This window comes from Tursiops truncatus, chromosome 8 (assembly GCF_011762595.2).
Source record: "Tursiops truncatus isolate mTurTru1 chromosome 8, mTurTru1.mat.Y, whole genome shotgun sequence".
In the NCBI taxonomy this organism is placed as follows: domain Eukaryota; kingdom Metazoa; phylum Chordata; class Mammalia; order Artiodactyla; family Delphinidae; genus Tursiops; species Tursiops truncatus.
In genome coordinates this window covers 31,883,655-31,904,119 of record NC_047041.1, presented here as the reverse complement: position 1 = coordinate 31,904,119, position 20,465 = coordinate 31,883,655, and the positions used below count along the sequence as shown (strand labels likewise).

Below are 20,465 nucleotides of genomic sequence, written 5' to 3'. Positions count from 1 at the left end.
GTAACAATTTTTAATTAAAGAACCTATATATTTTTAAATTGATGGTGACAAGAACATATATATTTTTAAATTAATGGTGATAAAAATACAATTTTAAAAGTAATGGATCCATTTTAATTATAAACATTAATTTCACAATATACTGGCAATTACATATGATGAAAACTTTCAGATGTTAACATTCTTTTAGGGTAACCAACCTGAACAACATTAAGACCACTGCTTTAGGTATATGCCAAAGAGTGAAATTGTTGGGTTATATGGTATTCTCATCTTCACCTTTACTAAGTTTTGCCAAATTCTTTTTCTAACAAGGTTGCTTCCCTTTGATGTATACTCCTACACGCTGGGTATAGGGTTTCATTGATCTACATCATCATAGGTACTTAATATTATCGAGCTCATTTACTTTTTGCCAATTTAGTGGATGTCAAATGGTATCTCTTTGTGATTGTTCTGGCATTTTCCAGATTATTAATATGACTAAGGATGATTATTGGTCATTTGTGTTTCTGCTGCTGTGAGAAAGCTGTGTATGTCTTTGCCCATTTTTTAGAGAATTTATATATTGTCATGTATATTATATGCTGTCAGTAGCTTTTTCCAGTCTGTAATCTTGTCTTCCTTTTCCATTTATGGTATCTTTTGGTAAGCAGAGTTTCTTAATTTTTATAGATTAAATTTATTAATTTTATGATTTATGTTTTGTGATTTTTTTGTGTGCCATAAGAATCTTTTTCTACCCCAAGTCATTAAAATTTTTAGAAGAAAACAAAGACAGATGTTTTGCTTCTAAAAATTCATCTGTAGCGGATTTTTGTTGTAGGACGTGAGGTAGAGATCCAATTTCTGCTTTTTTACCCCCATATGGATATCCAATTTCTCTATCACTATTTAATGAAAAATCAGCTTTCTCCTCATTGATCTGCCCAGCCACCTCTTTCATATAAATTTAATTCAATCAATTAGTCTATTATCACAGCAATGTCATACCAGCTTAATTATTAAAACCTTAATATGTATTCTGATATTTGATAAGTCCCTCCAGATGATTCTTCTTCAGGACATTGGCTATAATTTGGTTATTTGCACATATGTATAAATATTAGAATCAACTTGTCAATCTTCTGGAAAGAAAAAATCTTGCAATTTTCATTGAAATTACAGTTAATTTATAGATTAATTTGGGAAAAAAGCTGACATCATTAAAATATCAAGTTTTAATATGTGTGAAGATGGTTTAGTATATTTGCATTTACATGAACAACCTTTTATCTTTCAGTATAATTTTAAATTTTATTCCATTAAAGCATACACATTTTTGGCTAGATTTATTACTGATGTCTTAAGTATTGTTTTTTTCAGTGAATAGTAATTTTTGTAATTTCTAACAGCCCATTGCTAATATAAATGAATGTAGTTGATTTTATATGTTGATCTTAGAACAATGTGTTAAACTCTCTTATTATTTGTAATATGTGTCTGCAGAATTTGGGGGCTTTACTATGCAGACAATCTTATGCTAATAATGGCAGGGGTTTTTTGTTGTTGTTATTTCACCTTTATTGTGGTATAACTGACATATAAAATTATAGGATATTTAAAGTGTACACCGTGATGATTTGATATACATATGTATTGTGAAGGGATTCCCCTCATCTAGTTAATTAACATATCCAATTAACATATCCATATGTGAATATTTACATATTTATCTTTACTTTATTTTGATGAGAATATTTAAATTCTATTTTCTTAGCAAATTTCAATTATACAATACAATGTTATCAACTATAGTCACCATGTTACACTGGATTCTCAGACTCAGACTTTTTTCATCTTATAGCTGAAAGTTTGTACCCTTTAACCAACCTCTGCCTATTTCCCCACCCTCTATCCTCTGGCAACCTCTTTTCTACTCTGTTTCTATAAATTTGATTTTTTTTTTTAGAGTCTACATATAAGTGATACCAGTACAATATTTGTCTTTCCCTGACTTATTTTACTTAGCATAGTGCCCTCAAGGTCCTCTTGTTGCAAATGACAGGATTTCTTTCTTTATCCTGCTAAATAATATTCCATTAAACATATACACCACATCTTCATTATCCATTCATTCATTGATGAACACGTAGCTTGATTTGGCTGCTATAAATAATGCTACAATACTTATATAATAATGGCAGTTTTATTTCTTCCTTTATAAGCCTATCATTTTTATTTCTTTCTCTTTTCTTCTGTGCTTATTAAGGTTCCAGGACACAGTATAGAAGCAGTGATGTGGTTATCAATGTCTTGCTCTTGAATTTTAAAAGAAATGTGTCAGAATAGTTTCATGTAAATGTGGGGATATTCCTATTTTATTGAGCTTTGTTATGAATTAATACTGAAATTCATCAAATGCTTTTTCACTTCTCATTGAGATGATCATATATCTTATCTTTTCTCCTTCAATTTATTGATCTGATGAATTAAATAGATTATTTACTTAGAATTAAACCGCTGGGTTTGGTTTACTAATATTTTGTTTAGAAAGTTTTACATTTATGCTGATGAATCAAATTGTCATAACTTTCTTTCCTTATACTCGTTTTGGACTGTGTATCATGGTTACAGTGGTTTCCCTATAAGAGTTTGTGTGAGATTGAAGTGATCTATCCTTAGGAAATTTGTTTTATTTATAAAACTCTCTGAGCGTGTCTTTTATGAGAAGATTTTTATATAATCTTCTTGAGTCAATTTTGATATGTTCTATTATTCTAAAAATTGAACATTGTGCCTTAAATTTTCAAATTGTTGGCATAAATTTGGCCTATTATCATACCTTTTCAACCTCTGATAACTGTTATTATGTTTTATCATTCCATATTATCACTTTTTACAATCTTTCAGGTACCTGTGAATATATCTATTTTTCATGCTTAATATTGTTTATCTGTGAATTCTCTTTTCTGGATAAGTCTCACCAGCCTTTTCTACTTTCTTAGTTTTTGAAAATAATAAACTTCTGGATTTGTTGATCTCCACTATTTTATTGTTTTTCAATTTTATTCCATGTCCTTATTTTTCAGGTATCTCTCATATTTAAATGAAAAATAACTAGATTAATTTTATTCATTAGCTAAGTGTTCAATTATGAAAAGAGAGAGCACAGAAGAGAATAAACACACAAAAAAATAACATTATCAAAATAAAAATATTTGCTAGCTTTTGTTTCCTCTAATTTAAACATTTAAGGTTAAGCACCAATCCTACTGCCACTATTACAATTTGCTATTTTCATTGTAGTTTATTTCAAAGTATTTTAAAATTTTTATTATGATTTCTTCTTTGCTCCATGAAGTGTGCATGTATGAGTGTGTGTGCATATATATATATTATATATATATATATATATTTATATATATACATTTTCAAGTTGATGGCAACAGTTTATTTTTGTTACTCATCTCTAATTCAAATGTATCATGATCAGATAGTCTTTCTATGAGATATATATTCTTTAGTAATATTTATATATGTTAGACCATAAAGTTATCTCAACAAATTTTAATGTTTCACATGTGCTTGAGAAATAGTGGATATTATTTAAACAGCCAGGTCCCATATATGTCCAATAAATAATATTTGATAATTTTACTTTCAAGTTTTCCTTATTTAAATGTTTTTATTTGCTCAACCTATCAAAAATTGAGATTTCTCACTATGATGACAGATTTGTCAGTGTTGTTCTTACAGTTCCTTTGATTTTCACTTTTATATTTTTAAGGCTACATTATGATGGGTATGCAAATTTTTAACTTCAATACCTGCAAGGTGAATTATATCTTTTATTATTTTGTTGTTGCCTCTATTTCCCTACTAATGATTTTTGTTTTAAAACATTTGTTTCGTTTGATGTTATTATACCTACCAATATTTCTCTTTGTGTTGCCAGATACATCTTTGTTCCTGTCTTGATTCCCAGTGTTCCATGTCCTTATTTTTCAGGTATGTCTCATATTTAAATGAAAAATAACTAGATTAAGAAAAATCTATTCTCTAAATCTCTGGGAATTTTTCCTGGTGAATTTAGTCAGTTTATATTTATTATCTTAACAGATACATATGAACTTGTTTCTACCATCTTACTTTTGCTTTGAATTTATCCTATTTTTCTTTTCTAGGTGGCTTTTTTCTTGTTTTTTTTTTTTTTTTCCAGTTCTCTGTCCATTCATTTTCCTCTTTCTTTTTATTTTCCCTCTCCGATTTGTACCGTTATATACTCTATTTTTATTCTTGTATGGACTTCCTTTGAAATTTTACAATGTAGTTAATTTAAGCCCCACCCCTTCCCAAGCAACATAAGGACTCTAGAATTTTTTAAGTCTGAAAATTCTCTCCCAGTTTACATGAAACTGTTCAGTATTTTAGTTCTGTCCTTTTTTAAAAACACAAATTAGACATAACTATATTATAGGAGAATGATTATTTAATGTTATCTACGTGTTTATCAATTTCATTGCTCTCATTCCTTTAATATCACAGACCATCCTCCTAGGATAAGTTTCCATCTTTCTGAAGTACGGTATATCCTTTACAAGTTATTTTCATGTAAGTGTGTTGGTAATAAATTCTTCTTATATTTTTTCCCTGAAAATGTCTTTATTTTAAACTCTTTCTTGAAAGGGGCTGTTTCTGAGTACAGAATATTAATATGATTTTGGATATATAATTCTCTTATCTTCTGCTTTCCATTCTTACTGTTGAGATGTTTGCTGGAAGAAAATTCTCTTTCTTTGGTACATAATCTGTATTTTTCTCTCTGGCTGCTTATAAGATCTTTTTAAATAAATTTTTTATAATGTAGTTGCAGTTCCTTGTATCTAGGTGTGAATTTCTTTTTATTTATCTTATTTCATATGTGTTGTGGCTCCTTTCTCTGTAGCTTCATATCTTTCATCAATTCTGCAAAAAACTTAGCCATTATTTTTCTAATTGTTTCTTAACTACATTCCCTTTCTTCTTTGCTTATGGTTCTTTGAATATATGTAAACTGGTCTTTCCAATTCTAGCCTCTATATCTCTTAACCTCTCTCACATTTAACATTTCTTATCTTTCTGTATTACATTTTGAGAAACTTTTTAATATCTATCTCCCAAATTATAAATTCTCTTACTAGCTGCACTTAATCTTCCATGAATAACTCTGGTCCATTGATACTTTTCTTTCAATAGTTTTTTTTTTTTTTTTTTTCCTGAAAGCTGTATTGTTGTCTTGTCATTTTTTTCAATACACTTGCTCAGAGAAAGACAAATATCATATGATATCACTTATATGTGAAATCTAAAAAAAGGTTATAAATGAATTTATCTACAAAATAGAAACAGAGTTACAGATACAGAAAATAAACTTATGGTTACCACGGGGCAAAGGGGGAAGGATAAACTGGAAGATTGGGATTGATCAATACACACTATTATATATAAAATAGATTATTAATAAGGACCTACTATATAGCACAGGGAACTCTACTGAATACTCTTTAATAGCCTATATGGGAAAAGAATCTTAAAAAAGTCAATATATGTATACATATAACAGATTCATTTTTCTGTACACCTACTTCAAACTAACACAACACTGTAAATCAACTATATCCCAATAAAATTTTTTTAGAAATATGCTTGCTCATTTTTGATAGTTTTCTTGTGCTTGTTCTCTTTTGGGATTCCATCTTTATGTCTTTATACAGTTCAAACAAAGTAATTTTATGTTCTTAACTTTAATCCTTATATTGAAGTCTTTAAGGATTTTATATCTTGCTTGCTATTTCTGTTGACTCCCACTCAGGATGGCTGTTTTCTTGTGTATCTAAGGTAAATTAAATATATACTCACAATTAAAGATTACCAATTTGTAGAGAACCCAGAGGACCAGGATTAATTGAGGATTACCAGGTCCAAGGCAGAGTCTCCTAACCACGATGCTGACATTAGCACCTTATTTATGGAATTCCACCTTTCAAGAGAGTTCACTGCTACTCTGATAGAAGCCTATGACTTGTGCATGTTCGTGTTTGCATACAGGGGTTGGGTTAAGATTTCCCTTGCTTCCTACAAGCACAGAAATATAAATTATATTTTATGCAGAATCTAGTTGTTTTGAAACAGGATGACCATCAAGATTATCTATTCCACTGGAGGCAGAATTTCAAGAAAGTTTTACAAAACCTCATAATATTCAGAAAAAGAAATCCAGTTAAGTGATAATAAGCTTCTTCAATAGCAAAATTTTCACCCTTTTGGAAAATTTTACCCCATAAAATCTTGGATGATTTAAAAAGGACAAACTTCCTCTATATTTTCTGAAAATACAGATAATTCAAATCAGAAAGAAGGTCAACATTAAGATAAAAATAAAATTTAAATAAATTACTTTCTCCTCTAATTTAAATATAAAATTATTGCATCATGTTTTGATTTAAGAAACAAACTGGAAAGGTAGTTTTTCTCATAAAACAACATGTTACTCTCCTGACATCTTATCAAGCATATCTCCTATCTCATCACTTATGCTCCTAAAATATATCAAGAATAGCATCTTGTGTATAGCAGGTATTTGATGAGAATTTGCTGAATTAAAATATACTATTTTTCAATTTATCTGATAATAACTAATCATTGGATCTTAGGTAGAAAAATGAATTTCCTTTTTTTTTGGGGGGGGGGTGGGGGGTACGTGGGCCTCTCACTGCCGTGTCCTCTCCCGTTGTGGAGCACAGGCTCTGGACGCGCAGGCCCAGTGGCCATGGCTCACGGGACCAGCCGCTCCGCGGCATGCGGGATCCTCCCGGACCGGGGCATGAACCCGCGTCCCCTGCATCAGCAGGTGGACCCTCAACCACTGTGCCACCAGGGAAGCCGGAAAAATGATTTTCAGTCTCACATTTTTGCATGGATGAATACACTGTAATGGTTTTCTTGATTGAAATTAGGTTTAGTTCCTAACTCTGGTTTTCATAGTGAATCTAAAGTAGCTGAAACAATAAGTTTCTAAACCTGACTACATATTAGAATCAACTAGGGAAATTTTTTAAAAAATATTATTCCTAGGTCATAACCCCCAGAAATACTGATTTATTTGAACTCTCGTAATTATTAGGGAATCTATATTTTTAAAAATTATCCAGGTAATTCTAATATATAGCCAGATTCTCAACCCACTGATAAAAACATTTTTTAATCCCCATCATCTGGTGTACATGTTTAGACAAGAGGCTGCTGATTTTTTGTGTGTTTACATCAGTCGATGTGCAACACTATTCCTTTAGTAATATCTCACTGCAATTTTCTAGTGAGGGTATATCAAATTCTTGCATGTAAGAAAGTGAGGATAATGCCTAAGTCTGAGCATAAGGTGGATTGCAATACAATTTGAGAATAATTGATCTAATTTCTAGAAGACAGATCACCATGAAAATCAACTAAATGTGTAAGTTTTGCCCTGCACAATGTGATCCAAATCAAAGTTACAATATCATTAACATGTAATTTTAAAATCATTTTTATTTAACCATTCTTTTCTCACTTTCTCAATTTTAAGTTGGATTATTTCATATAAGTATTTAAGACTTCTCGGGATGTAATGAGCTTTGGTCACAGGAAGTTCAGTTTTCACAAACTTTTTCAACTTAATTTAAATAAAAAGACAAGAACCTTTCCTGTTGCCATTTTAGTAAAAACAAAAAAGACTAATCTCCATGAGTGTTCTATCAACACAATATAAAAAAATAAATGGTTTATATTTATATTTTCTTGTTTGCAGGATTATTTAAAAATATTTGACAAGCACAATTTTAGGGATCAAGCAGATATATCACAAAGCTCTTAGAATTCATTAAATGACCTAAGCTGCAAGAATACAAAACTCCAATACTGTAGTATTTCTGAAAAGGCTAAGATGAAAACATGGTATCCTAAAGGCAAAGTCTCACAAAACTGTATGAAGCCCAAAGAGAAAAGAATTTTAGAGATAAGGCCAATCTACTGGCCTTCCACTTTGTATAAGGAAGACATTGTATTCATCCAGCAAACATTTATTGAGTCCCTACCAAATGCTAGTTTATAGACTGTATCCCCGCCCTCAAGGAGCTGCCATTCCAGTGAGGGGAAGAAGTTCAGACAGTGAGGGTCAAATGCAAACAAACAAAACAGTCAAATAGAAGTTTAAGTACAGGCTCAGATTTTTGAGAGCCATAAATTCTTAGACAATTCTTAACCTTTCTGAACTTGCTTCCTCATTTACAAGTAGAAACAATATTACCCATCACACAAGTTTGCTGTGATGATCAAATAAGCTAATATAAATAAGGCAAAAGACTGGCATATTCTTATCTGTGTCTTAAAGTCAGAGAATAAAGTTCAAATTCCGGACAGATAATAAAGTGTATTGTCTCCCTTGTAATCTTTCATATCTCACCTCCTCTTTCATTTACCCTGACTCTAGCACACCAAACACCAAATTTCATTGATTCTAGGATACATAATTCTCCCACTTTAACTTCTCTGGAATAGAACATGTCTTATCAGTGCTGCCAGTTGGTGTCAGTCATTATCATGACAGTTTACCTTTAGCAGTGCATGTACAAGCATTAAAAGCAATGGCTCCAAAGTTTCAGAATGGATGACAGTGGCTTGAAAATAAATCCTGGAAACAGTAGCTAAGGATTCCTTTCAAGCCTAAGAAACAAATACATGTGTGTATGTGCATATGTGTATTGGGGAGAGTGGATCGTACATGGGGAACGATGGCGAATCAGATTTGTTCAGCAACATTCAGGAACTGCTAAGTCAAAATAGTCTAGCTCTATGTAATTGCAAAGTCAGTTTAACTGCCTAGCACCGAAAGCTTTTGGTCTATCATGGTTCTTTGGATTCTTTAAAGAAATGCTGCATCACCCATGTCTTCTTGGCACAAAGGACAAGACCGTGTGGAGAAACATAGATATCAAATATTTTGAGTTGAAAATGACTCAGGAAAGTTCATCTCTGAATATGAAGAAGCTTTAGGAATACCTTAACTAAATTTATTTTGTTTAGACTTTTTTTTTCCATATGTGTGTAAGAGTTATATGTGACCCAAACCTACACTTAATTAAGTATAAAGATCTATTTCAATAGCTATAATATAAAAATCTAAGGTATAATATAATTGATACAGTACTTTTTTTCTTGTTTTTCAAAGGCATATAAAACATCAGGACAGGTTAAAATTGATACAACCTTGGACTCTATGAAATACTGTAACAGTGATTCCCAAATACGGTGCTAAGCACATCAAAGGAGCTAAACAAATATTTGTTGAAAGAAATTAATGTTTTCTTCAAGACGAAATACAGTGTCTGGCCCTGAATGCCCCTCCAAGAAAAGGGGTCCTGCAGAAAACATTTTACTGGGGAGAAGAGAAGATTCTTACAGTGCCCAGGAATCAGCTTTTCATAGCAACTACTGCCACCCTTCAACCTATTCAATGCAAAATTCTGTTTCAGAGAGTTTAACATATTAATAATAAAAATAAGTTTTATCTCTAACAGTTTAAACTGCCTAAAAGAATCTTTAAAAGAGTTTTAGAAATCATGTCATTTCCAAATCCTATTATAATTCTCAAGATAATCTTGTTAGTAATTCCCATGAAGAGAACTCTTCCCAGTTTTGTGCAAGGGTTTTGTGCTGACCCATACATGTCAGGACAAAATGTTCTTTGTGCTGCAACCAGAGTTTCTGTAACTGAAACGTGAAATCTGCCTTGAAAAGGCAATCAATCTTAACATAACTATCCATGCTGTAATTGATTTCTAGCAATATATACTTTCAGATATGTAAAATGCTTTACAAAGTACGCAAATCCTGCAATGAAATCCAGTTTCACACTACCATTTGAGTCAGGTCAGTTTTTCTAATACAACCTGTTTCATAGCAAAGAAGCAATTTCATCCACATGATAGAAATCAAGAGTAAAAGAAAGCTTCCTCTTTTGTAATCTTAAAAGAGTCATGATCAGCTTGTGGACCATTGCTAAAATTAGTAAGTACTTTACAGATTACTTAGTTTTGATGCATTCACAGTCTTCCTTTGGTGACAAAGATTGACAGTTTTTCAAAATCTAGTTTCACTGTGTCTAGATAAGTGATAGGATCTTTCTTTCTTTCCTTTCTTTCTTCTCATTTCTGTCAACTACTGGCTGTGTAATCCCTGGCAAATCACTTAACCTCTCTTTGCTGTGGTATATTTTTACTTTTTTCTTTCTTATTAAAACATCAGTAAAACAGAGATTTGCTGGGAGTATTAAATGAGGTACATATAAAGCACTTAGAGGGCCTAGCACATAGAAATCCCTAATAAATCTAGTTGTTATTTTTATTATTATGTGACAAAATCATATAAGTCAACAAAGATGAATGAATAAACAGATTAATCAATTAGTGGAATATAAAGCTTGATCTTCACGGATGACTAAGATTTCAATAGAAAGAAGAGGTAGAAGTGAAACACACATATTACTGCTATTATAACCTTTCTTCCTGTCTTCTTCCCTCACCAGAGAATAACTTAGATAAAAGGAGCACAGCTCAGGAATCTTGGTGCCGTAGATCAGAGCCAACCTGTGGCTTCTCAAGTACCTATGAAAAGATAGAGGAGAAGGAAGTGAGTGTGCTCTCCAAGAGGACACCCATCACGTATCCAGCTGTGCCGGGCACAGGCATGATTATATGGGATGCCTGGAGATTAGGGGACTCTGTGCAACCTGCCAGCCCTTCTGTTTATGCGTTCCAGCCTGCGTTACCTAAAATGTATTGGTTTTTGTCCACTTGACAACAACTTTCCAGCTGTGTAACTTTCTAAATATTGCTCAATGTTTCTAAACTTCAGCATGGTCATTTATAAAATAGACATTAAAAATATCCAGGTGGCTGCTCTGAAGAGCAAATTACATTTGTATGACAACTAGAAGAGGACATGCTACAGAGTAGGTATTCAAAAAATGTTAGTCCCCCAAAATATACACAAATACTTTAGATTAGTCCTCTACAGAAACAGCAACTCGCCCTGACCTGTAAATAACTCTAGTCAGTACCCCTGCTCCTCTTTGTTCTGGCTGAGTTACCTGAATTAGGGTGAGAATAGTTAGACTGCAACTAACGTGTTGTTTCGGTATTTGTGACATTCATTTCTATATGCTGCTCCAAAAGGACATTCTATAAGAAATGTGATTCAATCCATTCCAATATCTTAAGGGTCTTAAACAGCATACCAAGTTTTAGATGCCAAAGTTTAATTGAAATTTGACATAGAGATGAGCACTTCATGTCCTGAAAGCCAGCAGAAGCTTCCTAAACAAAGAGCAATCACAAACGGTAATTTTATCCAACTGGTTCCAATTACATTCAGCATTTTTTATGAAAGAGGGAGAAAAACAAGAATGGACTCAAGAAAATGTTTTCCTTTTATGATTTACTCTCTAAGAGGCAAAGATGAATTGCCTTATGAAGTCAACTTACCTCTTGTAACTCAAGGAACATAACTGTCTAGAGAAAAAAAGTTATGCAATGTCTTCCTAGAGGTAAACAAACATTATGTTACGGAATAAATGTGGGCATTTCAGCACATCTGGAAATAACTCCACAACCTACGGTGTTGGACCTCTAAAAAAGATGTTTCATGATAATAAATTGTTATCAGCAGATGTTGATTACTTCAAGCCAGGGGAGGTTTAGAAACAAAATAGATGGTTTCTGTCATGCAGAACACAGAACTTCAAAGTGGTCAATTAAAAGACAGATCAGCTAGGTGTTTTGTGACCACCTAGAGGAGTAGGATAGGGAGGGTGGGTGGGAGGGAGACACAAGAGGGAAGAGATATGGGAACATATGTATATGTATAACTGAGTCACTTTGTTGTAAAGCAGAAACTAACACACCATTGTATAGCAATTATACTCCAATAAAGATGTTAAGAAAAAATAGATGAATGGATAAAGAATATGTGGTATATAAAAAAAAAAAAAAAGAGACACACCATTAATCTAAATGGCAGCTGGAGGAGTTGTTGATTCCTAAATGAAGAAGGGAAAGCGGATCCAAAGGTGATTTTTACACTTGTTTTTCTCCGGCTAGCACAGCAGCTTCCAAACTGCATACCCTTAACCAAGGTCCAAGTCTTTGCTTTATGGTTATAGATGCTATTTCTTTCAAAGGACATAATAGATACTAGGATTCCCTCTGAATTCTAAACCACTACATATGTTTGTGATATCATAAGAAATCATGATATCACACATACTCTATTTGATTGATTTTATTTTTCATTTGATAAATGTGTTCTTATAAGGAAATGAGTCCTTGATTTTACTTGGAAATCCCTTATACTGCTGCTGAGTGGCTGTGTTCTAAGGTAACTGCCCCTATGGGTCAGAGAGTGAAGCCATACCTGTGTGGGTAGGTGGTAGGATCTCTGCTTAAAAGAGTAGACATACCTAATGTCAATGATCTAGGAAAGAAGGAGATCCTAGGAAAAGAAATGGAGTTTGAGAGGCACATCTTACTCTGGATAAAGGGAGGAGGGTGGTATTCCTTTGTCCATCTGGGCTAAGACTGACTTTTTTTTTTTTTTAACTTTTTTTAAGATTTTTATTGGAGTATAGTTGATTTATAATGTCGTGCTAGTTTCAGGTGTACAGCAAGGTGAATCAGTTATACATATACATATATCTACTCTTCTTCTTTAAGATTCTTTTCCCATGTAGGCCATTAGAGAGTATTGAGTAGAGTTCCCTGTGCTATACAGCAGATTATTATTAGTTATCTATTTTATATATAGTAGTGTGTATATGTTAGTCCCAATCTCCCAATTTATGGAACACTGACTATTAAGGGCTAGATTGTCTGTGGATGGTCTGAGGAGGAGAGGGAAGAATACTCTCTGCCAGCTGGATAAAACTTGGGGTTAGGCAGGGGTCAGTCCTTAGGAGACTCCACAAATGAGCTGAAAGACAGTTATAGCCAGCCAGGAGTTTTTCTCTGTATGTTAATTATCTTTGGTTATTCCTAAGCATTTGACAAGTACTGATAAAGATACAGCCTCATCTCAGGTGAGCAGAAGGAACTTGAAGGGGAGAGTCTGGGGCTAGAGCTAAAAGGCGAGCAGCATGGTAGTGGCATAGTAATTAGTGACAGATCCCCCAGAAGAAGGTGAATCTAAGTGGACAGGCAGCCGGAATATAAGATCTGGGTATCTCCTTCTATGTGGACATTACTCTCTGTCTTCCTTAAAGGACTCAGATGTTATTTTATGAAAAGAGCTGGCACCACGTTATTCCTTATTAGAATAAATACTGATGAGAGGATAATGTCTTTGTTGAGGAATAAATTAATTTACACCTTCTCTTTGCTAGATTCTATGCCAAGAGTAGACAAATGAAGGACTAGAGGCATACAGTCTGGTAGAAAGAGATTTGTGAGCAAAAAGTAAAACGGATGTTTGAATAGACATATTTATCAGACATAGGGAGGCAAAAATAATGGAGGGATAACAAGCACATAAAAATGTAATGTGATTCATAGGCTTGAGTCCATACTCTAACGTCAATCCTAAACTTTTTCAAGGGATTCGTGTACTCTATCAGCAGTTAATGTCAGAAAACATTTTCTATCCTGCAGTCTGAATTTTTCATTCCCTTTTAATACATAAATAAATTCAAGCATATTTTATTTTGCCTGGAGAAAAGAAGGCTATGTTGGGGAAATCTATTTATCTGTGGTCTCTGACCTTAGGTTACCTCTCTTAAATCAAGAGTTCAAAGTCTGGGTCCTAGAGCTCATAGATGGGTTTCATCCAAAACCATCCTGAGGTCAATAAAAATTTAAAAAGATCCATGACCCATTAAAACATTTTTTAAAAGGTCACTTTTGTTTCATAATATGAATTAAAGTATACAATTAAGAATCTCTTTGGGTTTCTCCTGAGACCATGATTTAATGACCCTTGGAATCCCTTTTTGTCCATATCCATGTTTAAAGAGATACTACCAGCAATGGAGCACTGACTTTGTATTAAAAACTACATTAATAACTAGAGAGTAAACAATGCTTCATGTAAAAGAAAAACCATAGTTCTTATAAGTTACACATCAAAATACACTGGGTATCAATACACTGGGTATCAAAATACACTATGAGTATGTTTTCTTATTCTAAATTTTAAAACTCACTCATTTGAATCTCTTATATTTTGGTTCATTTTTATATTTCTTATCTTTAGTGTTCTTCAATTTCAATATAATACATTTAAATGGGTTTATTTTTCTGTATCACACTAGTATTCTTGTACTTCATAAACATGAGAATGAATCACTTCTGGAAAATTATCATCCATTATCTATTCAAATGTTGCCTCTCCCTCATTCTCTCTATTTTCTCCTTCTGGAACTCCTACCTTCGTGTTTCTTAGCTCAATAATGTTTATATTTTCCATTTATTTATGTCTCTGCATTCTAGGTATTATCATTGATTATACTATGGCTAATCTGCATTTTTAATCTTTCCATTGAGTTTTCATTTCAAAATTATATTTTTCACTTACAGGTTTTCTATTTGTTTTTTAAAAATAAGTCATTCTTTGTTAGGGTTTAACTTCTTTTTATACTGTCAACATTTTATACATACCCATTTTATATATTCTCTTTCATGTTGCTATATTATCTCAAGTTATTAAGGATCCAATACTGCTGTTATGTCTCATGTTAACTCTCCCTCATGGACTGTACTGGCTGCTAACTTTTGTTCTTAGTTGATTGTTTCCTTGTGTGTTTCGTTATGTATTATAGTGAGCATATCTTTAGCAGGGATTGCTGTTTTCCTGAAAATCCTTGGCAGTCTAGATAGTTGGTACTACACTTTCAGAATGCCTTTCTGTTTTACTCTTCTAGGAGCCGGAGTATTTTTCAACTTGAAGATTTCTAGGTCAGTTAGGTAGTGTAAAAAACAAAAGCAAAAATAGAGTCACATGATGTTCAGGCCCAACGAATGAAATTCTTAGGGGAAGGTTCCTTTTCCTCTTACTAACAAAGTTTCTTGTTCTCACTCCGTGCTGATGGCATATTATGCTAGTCTAACTTTTCACTAAAATAAGGGTCCTGGTTTTATGCAGCGGACAGGGATGTCTCAGTTCCAACACTGCCTCATCTGGAACCAAGGCCTTAGCTTTTCTCCATCTCACATGGACATTAGACTCCAACCTCCTGGTCACCCAGATCCATAATCACTGGGGTAACCACAGCATCGTTTCTCAGGGTATACTCTGTCTTTTAACTTCTTTGCTTTTGGCAAATGGTAATCCCTTTTATTTTTTGCAAAATTGGGTACCACGTTAAAATCATTTAGATTATTTTATCCAGTACTGCTAGGTGTTTGTAACCGTAATTTTTTTTAGAATATCTCAGTCTATTGTTTTGCCAGAGCTTTAGTTTACAGTTTGTTTCATTATTCATAATTAGTCTTTTCCAAGCAGAAATTTCAGTTGGACTATTTCAGATCTTGAGAATTTAGAAACACTTAACATTTTTTATGTCCAGAATTCTTCTCCATGTTCAGAAGGGATGGACTAGAGACATTTTTAAGTTCTAAATGAAGGAACTCTCTAACTCCTGGGATCCTCCTTGGACATGGACATTTCTTGCTAACCATGATTACAAACTGATCAAAATATATTGTATTAATTGATTTCCAATTAGAAGTTGAAAAAAGGGAGAATTTGAATCTTTTTCTTCTAAGCACCACTTCAAAATGTTACTTCTTACACTTAAGTTCTGAGAATACTTAATTTCTCTCAAACAAGATAATTTGCCAAAATTTTCAGTAGTAAAAGCCTCATAAATATATATATAAATCATTCTACATAAGTGAACTATGACAATATTTTAGCAAGAGTCATAGAACTTATCCCACAGAATTGATAATTTGCAAAAATCTGTTATCTTACAAGGGAAAAAATCTCAGTGATTTGAGATAATGGCAGTACCCATATCTAAAGTATACTAGTAATTGCCACTTTCACAAATATTATGCCTCTCACTCTAGGAAAATATACAAACAATTGTTTAAATTGCAAGTCAAAAGCATATAGAAGCTCCTATTTGTACTCTCTAACAGAGGGAAATAATTTTTTTATTTTTATTTATTTATTTATTTTTTTTTTGCGGTACGTGGGCCTCTCACTGATGTGGCCTTTCCCGTTGCAGAGCACAGGCTCCGGACGCGCAGGCTTAGTGGCCATGGCTCATGGGCCTACCCGGACTGGGGCATGAACCCGTGTCCCCTGCATTGGCAGGCAGACTTTCAACCACTGCGCCGCCAGGGAAGCCCAGGAGGGAAATAATTTTCTTTCATTCTTTCTCATACATCACAGGTGTGAAATACTATTGTTTACTGGTTAAAATTTTTCAGTTACTTGATTATTTAACTGGAAAAAATTAAAACCTTGCCAGAGTAAATAGTGATGAAAAGTAACTAAGAACCTTTTGGAAATAATAGACTTGGACAAGACCAAAGTCTTACTTAGAAACATGGCTCACTCTTAAATTTACTATCATACCTCTGACATGACAGGGGGTGCTCAATAAGAATTGAAGCACATTAAAATATTTCTGTTCATCTCTCTACTGCCAAGGCCTATCCATTAAGAGTGATCTAGGATTCCTGAACGAAGGGAGAAAAATACTTATTCTCTAAATAGTAGATGATGTAAAAACTAGATAAATCAATAAGGCAGTAAACCACATTTGAAGAAAGCATTGGGGAAACTTTTCAGGACAACTTGCAATTATTGTTTTATTTAGTCTGTCTCACTACTAACATATAGCCACAAGTGTTTAAAATCAAATTATTTTCCCCACACAGTAACAAGTGACTATAGAATGATTAGGTGATAAAGAGAGAAAAAAAAAAGATTTTGTCTATGGAGCAGTCTCATTTTTAAAAAGCAATATAGCTTTTATAAGTTGCTTAACTTACCCACAGGTAACATTACCAAACATAACCCTCAGGCTTAAGGGTAGATCTTAAGTCTAAGTCAATGAAAAAGTCCATCTATGTTTCAAAGATACCCTTAAAGCAAATTTGAAAGTAGCTGCGTTCAGAATATCCAGAAATTATTTATTTATTTTTATTTTTTCTTGGCATATATCTCCTCGCTACTCAAAGTATGCTCCACAGACCAGCAGCCTCTACATCTTCTCAGAGATTGTTAGAAAGGCAGAAATTTGGGCTGCACTTAGACCCTACTGAATCAGAATCTGCACTTTAACAAGCTCCATAAGTAATTCATATGCCATTAAAATTTGAGAAGTTCTGTAGTAAAAGACACAGAAATATTTTCTAATTTAACGTCAAGTACAAGATTTCTTTTGAGGGTGATGTCCTGGAATAACATAGTGGTGATGGTCCCCAACTCTGTGCATATACTAAACACCACTGAACTGTACAACTTAAATAGATATATTTTATGAAATGTGAAATATATCTTAATTTTTTAAAAAAGAAAAAAGTAAGTAACAGTAAATGCTTTCAAACCATACAGCACGTAGATGAATGGAACCAGTTCCAATTTTTTTTTCTTTTATCTAGGGGAAAAATTAGATGCACCATTTCCCGGGGCTCAGTTCTTATTGGGAAAGGGATCTACAGCAAGCCTTGACTCTGGGCAGCCCTGACCAATGATCTGAAGGTGCACCCATCCATCCTGCCCCCCATCCCCCGAGAGTGAGACACACACACACACACACACACACACACACACACACACACACACACACACACCCCTCTACAGCTGCTAACAGAACTGCTACTGAGAACTGCTTTCCTCGGGAAACCGCATGCAGATGGATGTGACATGTCAAGAAACCATACTGCCCAATCAACTAAAGGAGCAAAGAGGCAGACACACTATCTGCCAGCTGCACTTGTGGTCCCAGGCGTGTGGGGGAGGGGAGACTTCCTCATTCCGTCCTCTGCTTGCCCCTGCCACCCATCCCCCGCCAAAAAAGAAACTCCAGATTCTTAAATAATATCTCGTAGTCACTCAGGGTCCACAGCAGACGACCTTCTTCAGCTTCTACAATTATCAATTTCCGGCCCGCACCTGTAACAGGCTCGCCTCCCCCGTACGCCCTTGGTAAAAGTTTCGCGCTATGGGTGGGAAAGCCTAGAGGTTCTATTTCTCCTATTTAACTCGGAGAACCGGAGGCTGGGGAGAGGATGCCTGGGGTAAGTGCACCCCCTCCCACGCGCCCCTTTGAACTTTGCTGCCGTCTGGTAGCTGAGGACCTGTGCGCGCCCCCTTAAGGGCAACGGTGGGGAGTGTTTAGAGGGCGGGCGCGCGGGTTCTCGAGTTCCCCTGGCAGAAGCGCCGAGCTGCGCCCAGGACCGAGAGTTCTGGTCATCCCTCCCACAGATGCTAAGAGTCACTGGGGACGCAAATTTGAATCAGTCCCCTGCCCAGACCATGCCTTTGGCGCAGCGACACAGGGTCTCTTTGAGGGCTCCCGATTACTTGGGACTAAAGAAACCGACATACACCTATCACCTGTAGTGGCGTCGGTACCCCACGGTCTCACTCTCTCGGGCAAACCTACCCGTGCGTGCTCGCCCGGAGCAAACCTTAGATCCGCGCGCGCCCTCCTCTCACTCGGGTCTCAGCCCGGCTCGCGCGGCCCTGGGAAGGCAGACGCGTGCGGAGACGCGCGCGGAGCCCCGGGTCTTCTCCGGCGAGCGCACACCTCCCGCCTGCAGCGCCCCCGGCCTGCCCGCAGCGCCCGCACTCACAAGCAAGGGTAGTAGCCGTAGGGAGGCAGGGGGGGCTGCGGCCAGCCGTCGTCTCCCACCTCCGAGTCCATGAGCAGATAGTCTTGGCTCTCGTTGCGCCGCGCGCGGGCCCGGGTAGCCACCCCGGGAGAGCCTCCCCTCCCGGGCCCGAATGCTGAGCTCTGGTTCATGGCGGGAACGCCCGACTGGCCGGGATCCAGCTCCTGGGGGAGGCGCCTCGGCAGTTCCAGCGGGGACCCGGTGCGGAGGGGTCCGCGTCACCTGCCGGACTGGCCCGCGGCAGACTGGTGCTCAGGGGGTGAGGGTGAGGCGAGGAGGGCAGACGCCCTGAGAGATGAGCTCCGCGAGCGGCTCACCCGCTGGCCCGGGGAGAAGTCACCACGCAGCGGGTCGCAAAGGGGACCTTTTCTGGGGTGCGTCCGGGGAGGCGGCTGGGGCTCCCGGACCGAGCGAGCGCAGGCGGGGCGGCGGGTGGCAGCGGAACCTGAGAGCTGAGAGCAAGGGAGAAAGAGCTGAAGAGTTACTATGTCAACCGAGACTCTTCAGCCGTCGGCTCCCGCCTTCTTCCCCCGCATCCTCCGTCATGATTCCACCTTTAAAGGGATCGGAACGACGTTCCAGAAAAAGCCTGTCGTGTAGCCACAACTTTCAGGGCCAAGATGAACCTAAAGTAGGTGGAGCCACACATGCACTTTTTTTTGGGGGGGGGGGGGGGCTAAGAGTTTGCTTATTTAGAAACCATACAAATTAAGAACTTTCTAGGAAGCTTCTCTTAAGTAAGACTCAAAGAACTCTTTTTTAAAAGAGACAGAAGCCTCTCCTTTCTCCTGTCTGCCTTCATTTCTTAGGACATTTTCTCTCCCACTCTCAACCCCCGAAGTTATAACTCTTCACTTTAAAATGAACAACATTCTGTGTTCCCAATGCCAAATGTTCCCAGTTCCTGAGCAAATCAACAAAAATAGGCATTTTCCGATGATACCAATAGAGGCCACCAACCTGCTTACTTCAGAGAAAAACTTTCCTTCCATCATTGCAAATGCCAGAATTATCTCTCTGCCAGATGTTTCCCACATTTCCGAACTGTTTTTAATTTTAAGACAGTTTTAAATTCAGATTTAATCTTCATACATGTGCAAAGTAAAAGAAACTCAACAAGGATGAATCACTATCTGTAGTAGTTCAAGTAGTTGTCATTTAGGAATCCATTCGTTCAACAAATATTTAGTTGATCCCAATTGTGTGCCAAGCACCATTTTAGGATTCAGAGGCAAACTAGCCAGACAAGGTGCCTGTCTGCCTTCCTGGAAGAGAAGGAGACAGAGATTAAACGAGCAAACGAGAAAGTATCAGAGAAAAAGGCTACAATAAAAATAAGACAGGTTGATGTGATAGTAACTGGAGACTGACTACTTAAGATTATTAGGAGGTTAAAAGAGACCTTTCCAGGCAGGTGCTAGTTAAGTGGAGATGGACAGGGCAAGGAGCCAGACATGAAAAGATCAGAAACTGGTTGCAATAGGATTGAAGAAAGCCAGACAGTCTGAAATTCTGTTGACAATGGTACTTTTGCTTCCCATAAATAAGTGGACAATAAAATGGATGTTG

At 35.9% G+C, this 20,465-nt stretch overlaps 1 protein-coding gene across 7 annotated transcripts in view; it reads right to left on the bottom strand.

Moving 5' to 3' along the window:
* TRPC6 (transient receptor potential cation channel subfamily C member 6) overlaps positions 1 to 19,449 on the bottom strand; it is a 116,690-nt gene extending 97,241 nt beyond the window's left edge. For 2 of the 7 annotated variants that reach the window (XM_073808274.1, XM_033862114.2), the window contains exon 1: positions 18,858 to 19,449. In XM_073808274.1, the coding sequence (XP_073664375.1) occupies positions 18,858 to 19,027 (170 nt within the window). In that variant the 5' untranslated portion in view covers positions 19,028 to 19,449. The remainder of the gene's footprint in view (positions 1 to 18,857) is intronic. The other 5 variants (XM_073808276.1, XM_073808275.1, XM_033862112.2 and 2 more) reach the window with 4 other exon arrangements.
* Positions 19,450 to 20,465: the final 1,016 nt, after the last annotated feature.